Consider the following 18,692-nt stretch of genomic DNA (forward strand, 5'->3'; position numbering starts at 1 on the left):
TTTGACTGGCCTTCATCAAACTTTTCCCTAAGTTTTTTGTTTGAGTTAACTCCTGGTGCATCGAGGGAGGTCATCATGGAAGACCGGGTTGAAGCCCTGCAGGTCTTGCCATTGGGTGATGTCTGTAACGGATCCGTACCTCGTTTACCTTTGGTGTCTGGAGCGTGACCACGACCCAAAGTTGTGCTCCCAGCATTGGGCCATGCATCGGAGGACTTTAAGGGAGCAGTCCCTGAAGCTGGTGGTGGGCCATCTCTTGACTCTGCGCAAGTCGAGGTCTAGGTTGAGAGTAAGGTCCCCAGATTATCCACAGAGTCCTCTGTTGTTGTCATCCCCCTCCAAGTCTTTGGGAGGATCAGGTAAGTCCTGGCACAAGAAGAAGTCGAAGAATGCAAAACATTCTAAAACTTCCCCTCGTCCATAACCCGACGAGACGAGGGAGCATCGTCGTTTTATGGCTCCCTCTGCGAAGCCTTCGTCTGGTCCTTTTCAACACCATCACCACTCTAAGCTTCACCCCTCCTCCTCCACACACATCCCCAAACATATTTCTGGGAGCCGGAGCTACCACTGTCCAACTAAGAGTTCTAGGAGGCCATGCACCTCTTTTACGGGAAGTCCAAAGCCACTGGTGTGCCTTCCGGGCCCCGTGGAGTTGGAAGTTGCCACTTCGGGTTCCGCGCTAGTGGCTTTAGCCTTTGCTCCGAGGGGCATTCACGGATCTATGATGTATCCGGTACGGCGTCAATCATACCACCTGGCCCTTCCCTAATGAAGACGCTCCCTTTTGCCCCCCATTCTTATTGCTGACGTCAACACAGAGCTGGATGGGCATCGTATGATGGCAAATCTGGCACTGACAGAGGTCTTGTCCTCCTTGTCAGATCCGGAGCCTTATTCCTTTGGCCTAGGTTGCATTGAGGAATGGAAGGGGGGGGTCACTGGACCCTTTAGAAAACCAGCTCCAAGACCCCATGGACTGGCGTAGGGACCTCGTTGAAGCCAGTGGACTGGATACCTTACCAAATACTGGCATTCTGTCTCCTCCACCATGGCTATGGAGGAGGGAGCTTTAATATTCTATGGTGGTATGGAGAGCAGCTGAGGTCCTGGACTTCGAGCTGCCTTTGGTGGCAGTCAGGACTAACCTCCTGACTGAGGTGCTCCAGCCCGGGGCTTCCCCCTCTGAATTCCTATTGTCCTTTAACAAAGCCCTTACCAATTTCCTGCTGGGTATCTAATCCAAACCCAGCACAGGGGCTCCTGGGAACAGGACTATTGCTCGCAGCCATTGGCATGCTCCAGCTGACCCAGCATTCCTCATGCAACACCCCATCCTTGAGAGCTTGGTTATCAAGTCTCTACATCCCAGGCCCCGGATAGGGAATCCAACAGGCTGGACCATCTTGTAAAGAAAATGTTTTCTTCCGCAAACCTGGCATTGCGGTCTGTGAACACCTCCTGCCTTTTGGGTTGTAACTCCCACGTGCTGTGGGATATGGTTGCCCAAGTGCTGCCACAGGGCCCGGAGACCTGAACTCTACTCTCATAAGCAGTTGCCGACGGGAGAGATGCAGCAAAGTTCATGATCCGATATGGACTGGACACAACAGACTCACTGGGCATAGCGGTTGAATTGACGTTGGCCCTGAGGGCGCCATGCCTTGTCAAGGACATCTGGCTTTTCTGGGGGTGTCCAGTCTAGCCTATGGACATGCCCTTTGATGGTACCCGTGTCTTCGGAGAAAAAGCAGACTCTGCACTTGAGCGCTTAAAGGATTCTCGTGCTACGGCCAGGTCTTTGGGCCTCTTTGCTACCCCTCACCCCTCAGTCTGTTTTCTCCCCTTTCATGGCTATGGAAGGGGCTCCCAGCCGCGTCTGTTTTCCTTCAGCCATGGTGGAATACACCACCCTGGTGGATCAGTGAACCAGCCCCTCACCTGTCCCCACCACCCCATCCCTCCCTCACCCTGTTGCCCTGCACCACAGCTGCCTCCAAACCTTCCTAGTCTGAATCTTCCCATCAGGGACCAGTCAGAGGCAGGATTCGTCATCACCTGTTCTGCTTGAAATCCATCATGTCAGACAGGTGGGTTTTGCAGATAGTCTGAAGGGGCTGCTCCCTCCCCTTCGAGACTACCCCTCCATCCATGCCACCAATCTCCAATCGGATGACAGAGGATCACTTAGTACTTTTTAGCGAGGAGGTTACGGATCTCTTGGCCAAGGGAGCCATAGAGAAGGGTCCCTGTGCCAGAAGTAGGTAGTGGTTATTTCTGCTACTCACTGGTACTCAAAAAGGACAGGGTCCTCTGCCCTATCCTATAACTTCAATCCCTCAATCTCTTTCTTAAGGAGAAGTTCAAAATGCACACTCTGGCTCAAGTTCTATCTGCCCTGGACCCGGGAGTCTGTATAGAAGTGCTGGACTTGCAGCACGCTTACTTCCACATTCCCTTCCTACCTGCCCACAGATGTTACTTACGCTTCACAGTAGGCTACAAGCTCTCTCAGTTAACCATGCTCCCCTTTGGCCTTACCAGCACACCTCCGGTCTTCACAAAGGAGACGGTGGTGGTTGCAGCTCATCTGAGCAGATCAGGGGTTTCAGTCTTGTCCTATCTCGACAACTTACTTGTGAAGGTGGCTCGCCCCATGTTGTCGTCTCCCACCTTCACACTACAGTTGACCACCTGCATTCGCTGAGGTTCTCTATAAACATGCTGAAGTTGCACATGACTCCCTCTCAGACACTCCTTTTCATCACAGCTGTGCTGGATACAGTGCATTTTTGGGCTTATCCTCCCAAGCAGCAAGTCCAGGATATTCAGTCTATGATACTGATGTTTCATTGTCTGTCCTGGATTCAGTGAGAATGACTGAGGCTGCTGGGGCTCATGGGCTCCTGTTGTTGACACATACCAGATGGCATATGCGGGCTCTGCTGTGAGACCTGAAGCTCCAGTTATAAACTCAGGGAATGGAATCTGGGGTTTGCAGGGATACTTTTGCTCATGCAGGGGTGCCCTCACACTCAGGACCATGCACCCTGCTCTTGAGCTGAAGGGCCTATCATAGGGGTGGCTTTCAGTGTCCAAGTACAGTGACCAGAATATAAGGCAAGCCTAATATCCAGAGCGAAAGGTGCATGCACCATTTCACGCAGGCTGCAGTGGCAAGCCTTCAGACACAGTTTGCATGGGCTTCCATGGGTGGCATAGTACATGCTGCAGCCCATGGGAGACACCTGGTGTACCAATGCCCTGGGTACAGAAATACTGTATACTAGTGACTTACATGGGTGCACATGGGTGCACCAGTATGCCAGTTGTGGGGTGTAAAAGTTAAAATACAACCAAATTTAGAGGAGAGACCACTGACAATGGGAACCTGATTAGCAGGATGCCAGTGTAGCACAGTCTAAACACACTGACACCAGGCAAAACGTGGGGATAAGTATGCTAGAAAGATGCTACTATCCTACATTTAGAATGTCATCTTAGAGCCAGAAATAGTGTAATCCAGTGCAATTGCTCTGCAGTCCCTAAAGTAAGTCCCAGTATGGCTCAAACGCTACAAGAAGCAATCATTAAAACCTGTAAAAAAATTATTTTAGTGACCATTTTGTTTTAAGGAAAAAAGTTCTATAGTTTTCATTTTCTGCAGCATGCTTTCTACCAAATCCCCTATGCATCAGTGACTGGTATCAAGGTAACTCTGAAGCCCAATCTCAGGGCAAATTTGTAGCTTATCTTTATTAGTGGCTGCGCAAACAACCTCTTCAATCCTGGACAAGTCAGCAAGGAAGTCAAACATCAATACCTGCTTCTGAACTTGGGAGTATGTCTTTAGGTCTTAACATTGCACATTATCATGAAGAATTAAACTTTTTATATTTCTTTTTTTTTAAAGGGAAAGTTACATTTCTGGGGTCTCTAATTATTACTAAGCCAGAAACCACTAAAGCTTCTCTAAGTTAAACCTTTCAATGTCCAGTGGCCTCTGAAGAGCATAGTGCTCTGTCTTTTTAGGGATTTTGTTTTACTAACCAACATAATTCATATGGGTTTCTTTGGTGGGCCTACACATCCATTGCTAAGGATCCATGAGAGTTCTCAGTTGTGGACCAGGGTTTCACGTTTAGTCACGTTTGCCTCTTGTCCAGTGTCCCAAATGCTTATAGTAAAGGAAGAGTATGATAAAGCTTGCAGGGGTGGACATTGAGATTTTAGGAGTGAAACTTTGAGTTCTACACCATTTATTGCAGCAGAATTGAAAAGCAGATTATTTGGTGCCATCCTTTGTGTTCACCAATTCATAACTTCCATCCCACTTAGTCCTTCTAGAAGCTTACTTGTGGATACGTTCTGTACTCCAGTGGGTGGGCTTGTTCTGCATGATTGATGCCTTCACACCATCCTTATTAGAGGAGTGCTGGACATTACGTTGTCAGTTCCAAATCTGGAGAAGGTTAGTGCCCCCTCTTAAGTGTGACCTAATTTAGCAAGTAAATAATCTGTTGCAGCATGTTTTACCATGTAACAGTGGGATTAATTGTTTATTGATCCATTTGGGATCTTTGGTTCATATCTGCGTGTAGAGAGTGTAGATGTACCTTTTGGTTCCCTGAGAGCATGATCCTCCACTTCAGTATGATTCTGGCCTGCCCATTACCCTTCTGAAGTCTCAGAGTGAAATAGGAATTAAGCCCTTGTGATCACCAGATTCCTCTCTTTGGGGTTTCACCTTCACAGAAGTGGTAGCAATTCATTGCCATTGTTTAGTCCTTCCTAAGTTGCAAGTATGTTCTTCATGGGCAACACCAAAAGCATGTTCTACATGAAGCAGAGCACACTGGTTCCAATACTATCTTACCAATGAGCTTTAGGTTCTGTTTCAAGGCTTTCAACTCTGCAGTGCAAGCATCTACATTGTCCCCTTGCATCTGAATGAATTTTCTGAATATCCAAACAAATAGTCCTAATGAGTTATAGCTGAACCATTTTTTTTCTTGAACTGCAAGCAGACGTACTATCTTCTAGGAAGGGCTTCAAATACATGCATTTTTCATCTTTAATGGGAAGGTACCCTGTCTCTAGAAGTGGTGTTCCTGGTGCAGTGTTTGAGTTTTGCCAACTATTCTTTTCTACCTAACTGAGCTTTGTGGTCTGTTATTTTCTTTTGGCCAAATTAGTTTGGGCTGTTTGATCTGTGCACATCTTTGATAACTTGTTTCCGCCTTCCTTCTCTGATGTAGAGCTTTGTTGTGAGTTACAAAATGCTTGTAATCTGTACATCTCTCCAAAAATGGACAGCCCATATCCCTTTCAGGCCCTGGTAAAGGAAGTATACTTATTTATGACAGTGGTGCTTAAAGCTGTGGGAACTCTGGATTTGATTTTGCCATCTGAGGTGCCCATGTCTTGTATGTTTGGAAAGCTTGCAATCTGCTTTGGTTACACAGCCCTTGCTTCCATTTAGGGAAGCTGTCCTGGAACCTGTCTTTGTTAGGAGTTCACAGAAGAATTGCCTAAATTCTTGTCCTTGCATCCTTCACCTAAGAGTTTGGTGGTTCAGGCTTCATCTTCCCCAATGCCTTTCCTACAACCTATTGAGACAGGGAATGAGAAAAGGCTGACTTGGGTGATAAGGTTTTTGCATCAGGCAGTCTTATTTGTAATATGGTGAAGTCATGTGCCTACAGACCCACTATACCCAATCTGTTTAGGAACTAGCAAAACTGGCAGTTGTAAGTCTACCAAAGCACTTGCAAAAACCCTTTTCTGAATTTGTTGGTGGTGGCTTGGATGCCTCAAAATAGATTCTGGAGTGCAGCTGGAGCTCTGCAAATACTGTGAACTGATTGAAGGTCACAGCCATGCCAATCTAATGGTCTTATGCTTCGCCCGAGTACTGCCTTTTGGTGAAAACCCCAGTTTCTCTTTTGATCCCTTGAAAAATAATAGGGCTACAGACTGCTAGCTGACATGGCCTAGCCTGTGACGCTGTTCCGTCAGCAGTGCTGGAAATTTAGGGGCAACTCCAGAGCCCAGCAATCCTGGCCTGTGGCCTAGGCTCCACTCCTACCTGTAAGTCTGTATTACTGAGAGCGTGCAAGAGCATGATTTACAATCGCTATTCTGAGGGATCGTTTTAAGTTGACTGAGATATCAAGGGAGTTAACAATTTTAAACAGTTCAGATTTTTGTGGAGCTTGTTGGCCATGAAGTGAGGACGAGAAATCTGTAATTGAAATAAGTGTTTATTTCTACTCAATAATCAATCCAATATATATATCCATGCCATGAAAATAATAAAAAGATACAAAAATATTGTAGTTGTTGCACTCTCATTAAATTGAGATACAAGGCAGTAACAGCCGCAGCAATACAGAAGCTGAGAATTAGAAATAGCTGTTCCATAAAGAAACCCATGCTCTCTCTTCTGAACATGAAATTATTCTAAATCATTTAATCAGTCAGGGATGAGGATAGTTTGAATGAAATCGTAGGGAAATTTGGAAATGCAAAAAGGTGTCGGCTTAGTGAAGACTCCAGTAGAAGTCTTCCAGGAATAAGTGTTTAGCATGAAGCTTCAAAATTGAAAGAATAAAGGAAGCGGAGGTCTGTGCCCCTCGAAGTTTCAGGGAATCTGCCTTAACTTCTGAAAACATGAACATTAATTAAATCAAAGAGAACCTTCAACAATAATCCTATCTTTTCCCTCTCCACCAAGAACAAATGGTCTCTCTCCATCGAATGCAATTGCAACATCACCTGACTTTCTCATCCCTTGGAACTCGGACAGTTACTGCAACCTGGAACATCCACCTTTCCTGATACGCGATGAATAGGAAACTTGAGATGCTCATTGGGTCTTCACGTCTCTTGGCAAGATTTCTCTTCTCAAGCCTTATCAACAAAACTAATACATATAACTCTACTCCTTTTCTCTAACTAGTGAAACCTTGAAATACACCTGAAAAGTAAAGAACATACTAACAAAGCAAAATACATTGTAAACATAGGGCCTTTAATCGGGATAACATTAACCATTTAATGTGCATTTCAAATACATGAGTAATGGATACATATTTACTTGTGTAAATACATCTGAATGTGTAAATATAAACGTGAATGACTACACGTAGCTCTTTAAATGAACGTCAGTGCACGCATTTCTAAAGCTTCATTTTCGCAATTGTTACATTTCACTAATACATCTGAGTGTTCATACATATTAGTATTAAGATACAGTAAGTATAATTTCAAATGTATATGTATTTTTGTGCAATAATGGCATATAGTAGATGGAGTCTAAATTGCACTGCTCCAGTACTTTATATCCCTGTGGGTTTTGTCATGTTCGTCCTGTAAGGGCTAACAAAGACCCTGGTTTCTCCATTAGATTCTTATTTCCACCACCAAAACGTATAGCAGGGCAGCCAGCTTGGTGCGCATTGCTCTGGACTATCCTCCTCTATGGCATATATCAGGCACCTATTTCGCTGTTAGTGAATTCACTCAACTATTGTTCCTTCAGGTGATTAGAAAGACGTTTGGCTTGTTGCACACATGCACACTGTCGCTCAGGTCTTAGTCCATGGCCATTGCATGCAGTGTTTCTCCACCTGCCTGAGTATCTGTGCTTTCACAGACTTTGCTCCCTATGAGACCTGGTCTCCTAGGGTCTCACAGGGAGCATAACATGTTCACATCCTCTGGTGTACTTGTCTTTCCTAATCCTTCTTCACTTTTCCTAAAACAAACCTCATGCTCGGCCCATACTACCAGCGAAAGCAAGGGGTGTTGTTATTTTTTTGTGTGTATGAGGGGGAGGGGGTTAGTTACAGCTGGAAGAATATTTGTAAGTAGCTGAAACTCTAATAAACGTGACCTTAGATGGTTTACTGAGTAGGGTCTAACTCTTGTGCTTCCCGTCAGCCGCTTTAGTTCAGTGGTGAAAATGATTGTGATGGCAGTGAATGTCAAGAATGCAAACATTGATACAAAATATTTTGAAGATGTTGAGCAAAGGTTTGACCTGTAACTAGTTTTACCTGTAGACTGGAATACTCTGCATGCCAGTCTGTTGGTGGCCTGTCCTCTTGGTGAGGGCAGAAGTTTTATTTCTTATAAACATTGTCTCTCCAATTTTATGAGATGACAGTACTAGATGTCCCATACACCACGGAAGCCCTGTAATATGTATTTATGAGTTTAAATCGCAATGACGTTTCAGAAAAGGGGGAGGCTGGATTTCACCATTGACTGTTATTCCTGCTCTGATTTTTCTTAACATTTTTTTTTTAATTAAAGGTAATCAAGTGTTTCATGTTGATCATTTACTTGGAGAAGGAGCTTTTGCCCATGTCTATCAAGCGTCTGTTATGGATATAAATGAAACAAGTAATACAAAAGTCATGTTAAAGGTAAGGTTTATTAAAAACATTTAATCTTTGTGAAGGTGTTTGGTTCATGACCATCTTTGCCATTGTGCCTTCAGATCTCCTCCTAACGTAAATCAGTGCTATATTGCCTGGTATGGTTTTTTTAAGGCATCCCTTCCCCACACCCTGAAGCTACTGCTGGATTCCTTTCATTTGCATGAAACCTCAGATGTCCTCGACGCCCCCCGAAAATGAATACACCAAGCAGCACCTTTAAGTACTGAACTTAAAATACTGTCCGCTAGTGCAGTCAAAACCTCCTCAATGTCTGCATTGTCAGAGCTCCGAGATAGACGCCCCTGGGTGGACCGCTACATCGAGACGCGAGTTCTTCCTAAAAAAAAAAAAAAACTATAAGAATGAAGGACTTTGAAGTATTTTTCTCTGAGAGCTTCACTGTATGTTGGCTTTAACCCCTTGGCTGCTGAGACCTTTTTTTCACCTCGGTGTTGTGCTCCTTTTGGCTATTTGCCCACTTCGCGCTTAAGCCACCATAACAGTTTTGAACATAAGGTACCCACACCAAGCTTGCACCATCACCCACCCACCTCACCATGTTGGGAGTTCCAAAGATGTACCCAAGGTTTGTGAATTCCCCTAGAGGAAACCGATGAAATAGGAAAACAATAATAAAATTGAGTTGTTTGAGGTAAAAAAGGGAATGAGTGCACCACAAAAGTATTTTTTTTTTCGTTCCTTAAAATGGCATCAACAAAATGTTTTTGCTGTGCTAATGTCACAATTTTCCCAGCTTTCAGGAGCGTACAGAGCTGAATCAAAAAAAATGTTTTTGCCACAGTTTTTTTCATGTTTCTAAGGGGTAGCCCATTTTATCTATTTTTTGTGCTTCTAGTTTGTGGAAGAAGTCGGTAATAAACCCATGTGTGATTCAGGAAAACTTTAGATTTCTGGGAAATTAGACAAAAATCTGAATTTAGCACGGGGTCATGTGTAGATCCCTCAAGGTTTTCCCCAAACCAACTTTTCAAAGAAAGATTGACATGAGTATGAAAGAAATGGCATTTGTGACGTTTTCATCTGTAACTTCTTGTCACAATGGCAGAGTTACAAAAAAAATAGTGTTATGCCCACTAGACCCTTCTGATATGTCAGTTTTTTTTTTTTTAGCAGTGGTTAATTTGTTATTTAAAAAAAAGCGTAGTGGCCCTGATTAGGAGGCCACCACAGCTTGCATCACCAATTGCCAGTGACAGTACCTACACAACTACTAATGATCACACTGCTATTTGTGTGACAGTTCTAACTGTTTGAGTCCCCAAAGCTATAAGAATGGCTTGGCCGTAGTGTATTAGTTATTTTTTATTATTAATGAACTGTTGTGCTGCTTATCTTTAAATTAAACAAACAGCGCCACCATGTGGCAACTCTCATACATGCCGGTGTTGACAATTAAGTGCCGGTGCTGAGTATCCAAAACCACTGGCTCAAATTAAGCACTGGTTTGTAGGTTGTCGAAGAACCCGAAGTACCCAGAGACAAAAATTGAGCTGCACCTTACAGTGATTTTTCAAGTGTAGACCAATTCATATGGTGAAATATGTAGATAGAAAAATGGTTATCAAGGAAACATGTATTTCTGAAATGGGCGCCAAATTTGAAGTTTAGGAGTAGTGGTTTTCTGTACATCTCTGAATTTGTGGGTACCCATACTACCATGTGATTCAGAGAGCATTTGTCAACATGTCTTATTTCTTACACTCTGGCTTACATTTGGAAGACACAAATGCAGCAAAATCCAATTGGTAATAACAAATGTTCTGCTATTCGGTGTTTCCACATGTCTTCCGATAAAAATTGTACCTTACTTGTCTGGTTAGTCTTTGAGTGTGTGAGACAGGAAACTGGCCAAAATGCACCATTTTTCCACTTAAGACTGACCCTTTTTTTTCAATGTCAGTAGATGTGGATTTCGGGCCCACGCTCAGCCAGAACATAGGGAAACCTAGCAAACCTTTAAATTTTCAAAAACTAGGCACCAATGGGAATCCAGGGGGTGAGTTGTATGGCTCCCAGCTGGCTTCTTTACCAACAAGCTTTTACAAACCTCAAACGTTGGCTAAAAACACATTTTCCTTACATCGGTGTGATGGAAAGTTCTAGGATCTGCAGGGACCCTCATAGTTCCTATCATTTAGCATTACCCCAAGTCTTCAGATAAAAATGGTACTTCACTTGTGTGGGTAAGCCTATTTCACGCAACAGGAAAGAGCCCAAAACGCGACATTGACACATCACATTTTTCCACTGCAAACTGACTTTAAAAAAAAAAAAAAATTGAAGGAACTAATTTTTCAGTATTTTTATACTTTCAACCTACTTCCAGTTTGTGTTGGAAACCGGTGTGAAACCCATGGGTAATCCAGGAAAGCTTTACATTCCAGAAAAGTAGGCCACATTGTGATTCCAGCAAGGGGTCCTTTGTGTCGATTTAAGGTTTTCCCAGTGAAACAGTATTGTGACGTTTTAATTTGTAACTTCTTGTCACAAAGGCAGATTTACAAAAACTTTATACCATTATTTCCACTAGACTCTTCTGGGTGCGAGAATGTGTAGGGTTTATAGTTTGTGCAAGAAGCAAAGGTACCCAAAGCCAACAACTGAACTGCACCTTACAATGATTTTTCATTGTGTACAAAGTATAGAGCAATTCATACCTTAAAATAATGAGTGAAAAATGGGTATCAATAAACCTGTGTATTTCTGAAACTTAAGAAAAACAAGGAGGAGTGACCACTTCAGCTGGGGCCACCCCTAAGGTGTCCAGAGCTGAAGTGACCCCCCTCCTTGCAGAATCCTCCATCTTGGTTTGGAGGACAGGAGCCAATAGGGATAGGAATGTGGCCCCCTCCCCAAAGGGTGTGGACACAAGGAGGGTGTAGCCACCCTCAGGGACAGTAGCCATTGACTACTGCCCTCTGACCCCTGTGATGCTCCTAAATCTAGGATTTAAGAGCCTCCCTGAACCCAGCTCATCAGATTCTTGACAACCTCAAGAAAGAAGGATTGCTGAGCTGGAAACCCCGCAGAGAAGAGGAGACAACAATTGACTTGGACCCAGCCCTACTGGCCTGTCTCCTGCTTCAAAGAACCTGCAGGAGAAAAGCGACGCGTCCTGCAGGTCCAGCGACCTCTGAAAAACCTCCAGAGGACTGCCTGCATCACAAAGTATCAAGAACTCCTGTGGACAGGGTCCCTGTCCAAAGAAGAAAAGAAGAAGAATCCTCTTATGAAGGACTCCCACCTCACTCCGGATGCGTGAGTCCTGACCCATGTGAACCCGATGCCCGTGTCCAGGTGGTCCACCCAGCAAGAAAGGGTCCCCAGGCAGTTGGGAACATAAGCCCACCCTGAGTTGACCCCTTTAAACCTCCATGATGATGCCTGCAGAGGGAATCCAGAAGACCCCCTGACCGCGAGCTCGGGCGTAGATATCTGACGCCAAAGGACACACTGCATCTGCAGCCCCCAGGCCTTGGAGAACCTGACCCCCGGTGCAGCATCGACCAGCAGGCAGCCCTCTTCCCTGTCCGACCAGTGGTGTGCCCGAGATACCCCCCCGGACCTCGCCTGCAGCATCTGAGTGACCCTGGGGTCCCCTCATACAGTTTCATTAGAAACCCGACACCCTGTTTGCACCCGGCCGCCCCAATGCCAGCTGAGAGTTTGGGATTGGTGCCTACTTAGGGACCCTACAGTACTCTCTTGAACCCCCCTGGTCTCCCCTCCGAGTCGCAGGTACTTACCTGCTGGTAGACCGAATTCTGAGTACCCCCTGTCTCTATAGGAGCCCACGTTAAAATTGCTCAGCTTTGACCTCTGCACCGGGCCAGCCCCATGTTGCTGGTGGTGGATGTTTGGGGTTAACTTGGACCCCCCACGGTGGACTACCTGTACCCCGGAGACTGGAACTGTAAGTTTTGTGTACTTACCTCTAAAACTGTACTTTATTTTCTTCCCCTAGGAACTGTTCTGAAAATGCATTGTGTCCACTTTTAAAATAAATATTCTCTGTTTTCCTAAAAACTGTTTACTTGACTAAAGTGAAGCAAAGTTACATTGATGTCTATGATAAGTACTTACTTGCAACAGTATTTGCTTCCGATCTGAATCGTGTGGTTTTAGTAATGAAGTAACAAAGATATTTTTCTATTTAAAAACCTATTGATCTAGAGTTGTCATTGAGTGTGTGTTTCTTCTATTGATTGTGTGTGTACAACAAATGCTTAACACTACCCTCTGATAATCCTAACTGGTCGACCACACTACCACAAATAGAGCATTAGTACTATCTATTATTGTCTCTGTCAAGCCTCTGGGAAACCCATGGACTCTGTGTGCACTATATCTCATTTTGATATAGTATATACAGAGCCAGCTTCCTATACTAACCATACTACTTGGAACCAAGATGTGAACATCATATTGTTTTGAATATAAATAAAGGACTACGTAACAAACCTCCAAAATAAAATAGTATCTACATCACCATTACTGAAAAGTCTGAATTACTAATCTGTGCTCACAAACTAACTACACCATGGGTCAGCCCCTCCCACATTTGCATTTTACTTAACCTTCAAAGGCAGCTTCACCTTTGAAGTTTACCTTTTGGACTAACACTCTGCGTAGCTTCCTACCAGAAAGAGGTAACACCAACTCCAGTGGCAGGCCTGTGTTGTTGCGTGGGAGTCATTCACACGTCACTCCAGGAGGGCAGAAGGCTGTCTCTTGAGAAGCCTCAGCAAATGGCCACTGGAAGACTGAGCAACAAAGTGGCAATTTACTAACAACAAAAAAAACTGCAGGGGCAGCAAGTTATATTAAATTTGACTTGGCCATCAAGTCGGGCTTAATTAAACAAGTTCTTTGATGCAGGATGTATCAACTTTGGTAGTCCCATTTAGAAGTTAGCACAGCTGAGATGTCATTTTGTAACTATGTATTTGCCAGTGGGGCTCCCAGTCTCTCTACTACAATAAAAACAACAATTGCAGGTTATCTGATAGAGACTTCTAGCTGCAGATTGCTTACCTTTGAATTTCAATTTCCCCAGGCATCAGACTGGATCCAGAAGATTTTATATGAGCAGTAATCCTGCGTGCCGGCAGGTTGCGTCGATCAGCGCCACATGATGTTTGTGCCAGAAGTGACATCCATATCACCTGTATAGGCGCCACCTCCGCAAGCTGGCATCATTTTTTTTTTTGCCAAAACTGTCCCTGCAGGTCTGGAGACGAGCTACCCCTCTGTCACTTTTTGGGCGGATTTGTTTGACACTTTCTTTTTTTTCCCTCCTGGTGTGTTGAGGAATGTCTTCAAGGAAGACAGGATTCAACCCATATGGCGCCTGTCAACGCACCATGTCAGTTGTCAGTTACAGACCCACAGCTTTGCATGTCTGTGGTGTCTGGAACATGACCACAACTCTAAGCCATGCTCCAACTACTAGACGTTGGCGCTGAAGGCTTTGAGGAAGCGCTGCCTAAAGCTGCTAGAGGCCCAGCAGGCAACTCCTCATGGTCTCAGATGAGATGAAGATCCCAGGACTGCTCCTGGAGCCCCAAGTCCTCTTTGTCCAGTTCAAAGTAATCAGGATATTAAGGTAAGAGGCACAAAATACACCAGAAGTTGAAGCGTGCTTTGATTTCTTCCCGTCCATCGGCTGACACTAGAAAGGAACATCGACATTTGAGGCATTGTTCTTCGGAGCCTATGCTTGGGCAGGCTCAGTGCCTCCCCACTTTTTGAGGAGCCGGAGCAAACCCCTGCTCAACTTAGAGAATTTTACGAGGCCATGCTCCTATTTTTTCACTGGTCTGAGCCATCGGGCTCCGTAGGGTTGGAGGCGGCCCCATCTGGTTCCGCTCCGGTGGCTTCAGACTGGCGCCAGTCATACCACTGCAACTTTACCAGACACTGTTCCCGATGCCCCCAGCTTTGTCTGCCCCAGTTGGATGCCCTAATCCGACACAGTCAAAACAAAGTCTACCAATGTTGATTCCAGCACTGACAAGACCGTGTGTCCTAGGTCACCGCCTCAGCTTTATCAGGAAGAGTTAGGCCTCTGGGAAGAATGGGAGGGTCAATGGACCCTCTAGAATACAGTTTGAAAAACTGGGTGATGCCAGTGCACTGGGCACATCTGCAGATACCGGCGTGCCTTCTCCCCCTACCATGGAGGCGGAGGCTACCTGTGGTGAAGAGGGCAGTTTGGGTCCTTGGCCTTGAGTTGTCCTCGTGGCAGTCAAGACATAAATCTTAACATAGGTGCTGCAACCGAGAGCTTCTTCCTATGAACCCCTGCTCTTTTGCAGCAAAGGCTCACCATCCTTCTGGGTACCCGGTCCAAACTCATCATAGGGGCTCCTTTGAACAGGACGATTGCCTGCCGCCCTACTCCTGGGGGCTCAAGTTTACTCACCCAACACACTACCCCTGAGAGCTTGGTGGTCCAAGCCTCTACCTCCCATGGCACGTTCTCTGCCACACAGGAAGTCCATGAGGCTGAATAGCTTTTGCTAAAAAATGTTTTCTTTTGCTAGCCTTGCTTTGCCATCATTGAACATGCATGCTTATTGGGCCACCTCTCCCACATGCTGTGGGACACGGTTTTGAAAGTGCTGCTACAGGTCCCAGAGGAGGCTCGGGCTATTCTCTCCCAAGCAGTCAAGGAAGGGAGACCCTGCCATCATCTTCACCACTGGTAGTCCATAACATCAAACAGGTGGATCCTGCAGATCATTCAGAGGGGCTATTCTCTCCTGTTCGAATACACCTCTCGCTCAATACCTCTATTTTACAACCACTGATGAAGGGTCATTTGTGTCTTCTCTGCAAGGAAGTTACAGCTCTCTTGGCCAAGGGAGCCACAGAGTGTTCCAGTGCCAGAAGTGGGCTGTGGTAGCTATTCTCGCTACTTTCTGGTCCCCAAAAAGGACTTGTGTCTGCATCCTATCCTAGATCTACAAGCCCTCAACCTCAATAAGGAGAAGTTCAAGATGCTCACATTGGCTGCCCTAGAAAGCCAGTTTACTCACAATACCCATGCTGGCATGTGTATCAAGGGGCTTTTTTCAAAATGTTATCTTCCTTAGACAATTGCTTACATTTGTAAGGCACAAACTCAGAGAATTCCAATGGTAATAACAAATGTTCAACGATTCAATGCTACCACATGTCTCCAGATAAGAATGATACCTCACTTGTATGGGTAGGTGTAGTGACAGCGACAGAAAATGGCACAAAACACAACAATGACATTTCTTTTTTTTTTTTTTTTACAATGTGGGCAGCTTTGGATTTTGGGCCAAGTTTAGGAGGATACCCCTGCGAGGACTACCATTGACTCTGATTTGATTTAACCCCGCTCTCCGTGCCCAGATGTAAAAAACCCAAGAGAATCAATTGTCCTCTCTTGTCATTAGAAGGGGATGTCTTAGTTCACAGGGAAGCAGAAAGACAAACTTTTAAGGGTGAGGGTAGTGGATGTAAGGATGGGCCAGACCACACCATCATTTTATTTGAAAATATTATAAACCTGCCATTCAGTGAGCTTTTTACCCCACCAGGACAACTTGGGGGCAAACACCCTGTCAGCAGAAACTGTTGTTTTTCCCTTATAGCCTGGGAGTGCAACTCCCACATCACTTTCTTTTGCCCCCAAATGTAAAATCCCTGGTGTCTATTGGACTTCTAACCCCTCCCCAGATAGGGGGGTAATTGCATCTTTCTTCCCAATGGTTGTGGAGCGTGGGGGGAAAAAGACTGTTGGTGCCCCTATATTTTTTCTCCTTTTCCCTGGTGCCTGGGGGGAAACACTCAAATGTTTTAGGGGTGAGAGGGCACAAGCCATTGTCCAAGTGGCTGTTAGTCCAAATCCGTGGTTTCTAGTGGGTGGATCCATGCTTGGTGATTGCTCTTCTGTGGTGATCACCAAGCAGGAATCCACTGAGCATTCATACCATTGGAAAAGGGAGATTCTGTCTCCTTTCCAATAATGCCTCTCCCAAGACAGTCTGTGCTTGGAAGGGATTAATACATGCCCAGACGACCCGCACCAATCCCCCCACCCATGATCACTGATGCAGTGGAAGTAAAACAAGCCGATTGGCTAATTTTATTTACTCTTTAGCTATAATGATGCCTGCGTTTGGTTTGTCATTACCCAAACAAAAAAAAACGTTCCACCGGCTGCTCAGGTAGCTCTTCCAAAGCAGCCCGCACTTAAGGGAATAATTCATACTTTGAGTTACCAAACCTTTTTGTTGAAGATACAGTTCTGAACGCTTTAATGTAAGGCACCACATTAAGAAGATTTTCCCAGAAAAGACTATCTGATAGAGACTTCTAGCTGTAGACTCTTTACTTTAGAATTTCCCCTAGGATTCAGACTGGATCCAGAGATTTTTCTTTGAGCAGTACCCTTGTGCGTCTTCAGGTGGCATCGTGGTCACTGTGATGATGTCGCAGTTGTATGGGTGCCACCCTGGCGCTCTGACGTCAGTGCTCTTGTTTCCATGCTATGCGCAGATCCGGAGAAGAGCTATCCTTGGTCACTTTTTGACTAACTTTACCCTTATTGTCGTTGTGTTTTTTTATTTTTTTTTATATCTTTTGGTGTCGAGCGATGTCATAGAAGACTGGGTTCAAACCGTGCTACTCCTGTCACTGAATGATGTCTGTGACTGATCCACACCTTGTGTGCTTGTGGTGCCTGAAGCGCCACACGAACCTAAGGTCATACTCGCAGTGCCAGGCTATGAACCTGAAGGCTTTGAGGGATCGGTCCTTAAAGCTCACGGTGGCCCGGCGCTTGACTCCGCATCGCTCCTGGTCTTGTTCGAGAGGAAGGTCACTAGACTGCTCGCGGAGTCATCACCACTCCTCGTGGTCCGATTCCAACTCTTCGGGACACTCAGGTCATAAAAAGAAGTCATTGTGTAGTGAATCCAGTTTAGTTTTTATTGCGACTTAGGAGGTTTGCTTAGCCTTCTTGCGTGCAGGCCTGTGCCCCCTCACCTAGTGACTTTTAACCTACTTAGCTTGCTCTGTCTTAGCCCATTTATTTTATTTTTTATGATGACTGCTTTTGTTTATAGTTAGAGAAATGTTTTGATTTGCATTATTCTTGCCACTCTGTGAAGATGTCAGTGTCATAATCAAGTGATGTACACAGGTATTTACATCATGTCCCTATATTACTTGTGTGACAGGAACATAATGTACACTTGTGAATGGTTTAAATAATTGCCGCCACAAGTCTGGACCCTTATCTGTTGTTTGGGAGCATACCTGCGTCAGCGGTCCTACAAGATCTGTATGGATACATCTCACACGGACAAGGTTATCAGAGGGTTCCGTACCAGATGTCACTGATGCCATCTATGCTAGACGTCACTTTGATGTAGAAATCAGTCTTGGTGTCCCCACGGAGTCTGACCTAGAGACCTCATTGTAGGAAGCTGGCCTGGTGTGTGGTGAGCACCTCTGGTGTTATCACCTTATACCAGGTCCAGGTATCCCCTATGAGTGAGGTGTAGTCAGTGTCTAAGAAGCCAGGGCTCTCTAGAGGTAGCTGTGGATGAGCAGCCAAGATTTACCTAGGAGACATGCAAAGCTTATGCAATACCACTGTAGTCACGCAGCACATACACACACACACACACACGAAAGAACCAGTGTGTTCAAAAATAAAGGTATTTTATTATGGCAACACAACTACCAAAATACTGTCTAGGCAATACCCCAACTGGAGGTAAGTAAACACACTAATATGCACACATTAGGAGTCAGTGGTTAACGTAAAAGGCAATAGAAAACAGTAAAAACAATAGCAAGTACTGAAGGCCCAAGTGGGGGACCAAACCATATACTAAGAAAGTGGAATGCGAAGGTCGGGCCCCCACCCAAGGAAGTTGAATCAGAAGAGTGGAGCTGGAGGAACTAGCAACCCTACAAGGTAAGTACCTGAGTGCTCCCCAGCGACCAGGAGAAAGGAGACAAGTACCTGGTTCTCCCCATACCCACCAAAAGTACTTTTGCAGGACCCAGACAAGACTGCACGAAACCAAAGCTGGATACTGGTAGAGGAAGACTTGTAAAAGAAGGGGACTAAGTCCAGTTTGGATTGGAGTATCCGATTATGGCAGGAGCCACTACTAACCCATCTGTGGATGCAGTACCAGGTTGATGGAGGAACGAAGGCAGTCAGCAGTGCAGCAC

General features: G+C 45.1%; 1 protein-coding gene across 1 annotated transcript in view; it reads left to right on the forward strand.

The window, feature by feature from the left end:
• The window catches only part of BUB1 (BUB1 mitotic checkpoint serine/threonine kinase), a 640,511-nt gene that overhangs the window by 543,596 nt on the left and 78,223 nt on the right, over positions 1-18,692 (forward strand). Inside the window, exon 27 of the mRNA XM_069234708.1 lies at positions 8,320-8,432. Within this exon, the coding sequence (XP_069090809.1) occupies positions 8,320-8,432 (113 nt within the window). The remainder of the gene's footprint in view (positions 1-8,319; positions 8,433-18,692) is intronic.

This window comes from Pleurodeles waltl, chromosome 5 (assembly GCF_031143425.1).
Source record: "Pleurodeles waltl isolate 20211129_DDA chromosome 5, aPleWal1.hap1.20221129, whole genome shotgun sequence".
NCBI lineage: Eukaryota > Metazoa > Chordata > Amphibia > Caudata > Salamandridae > Pleurodeles > Pleurodeles waltl.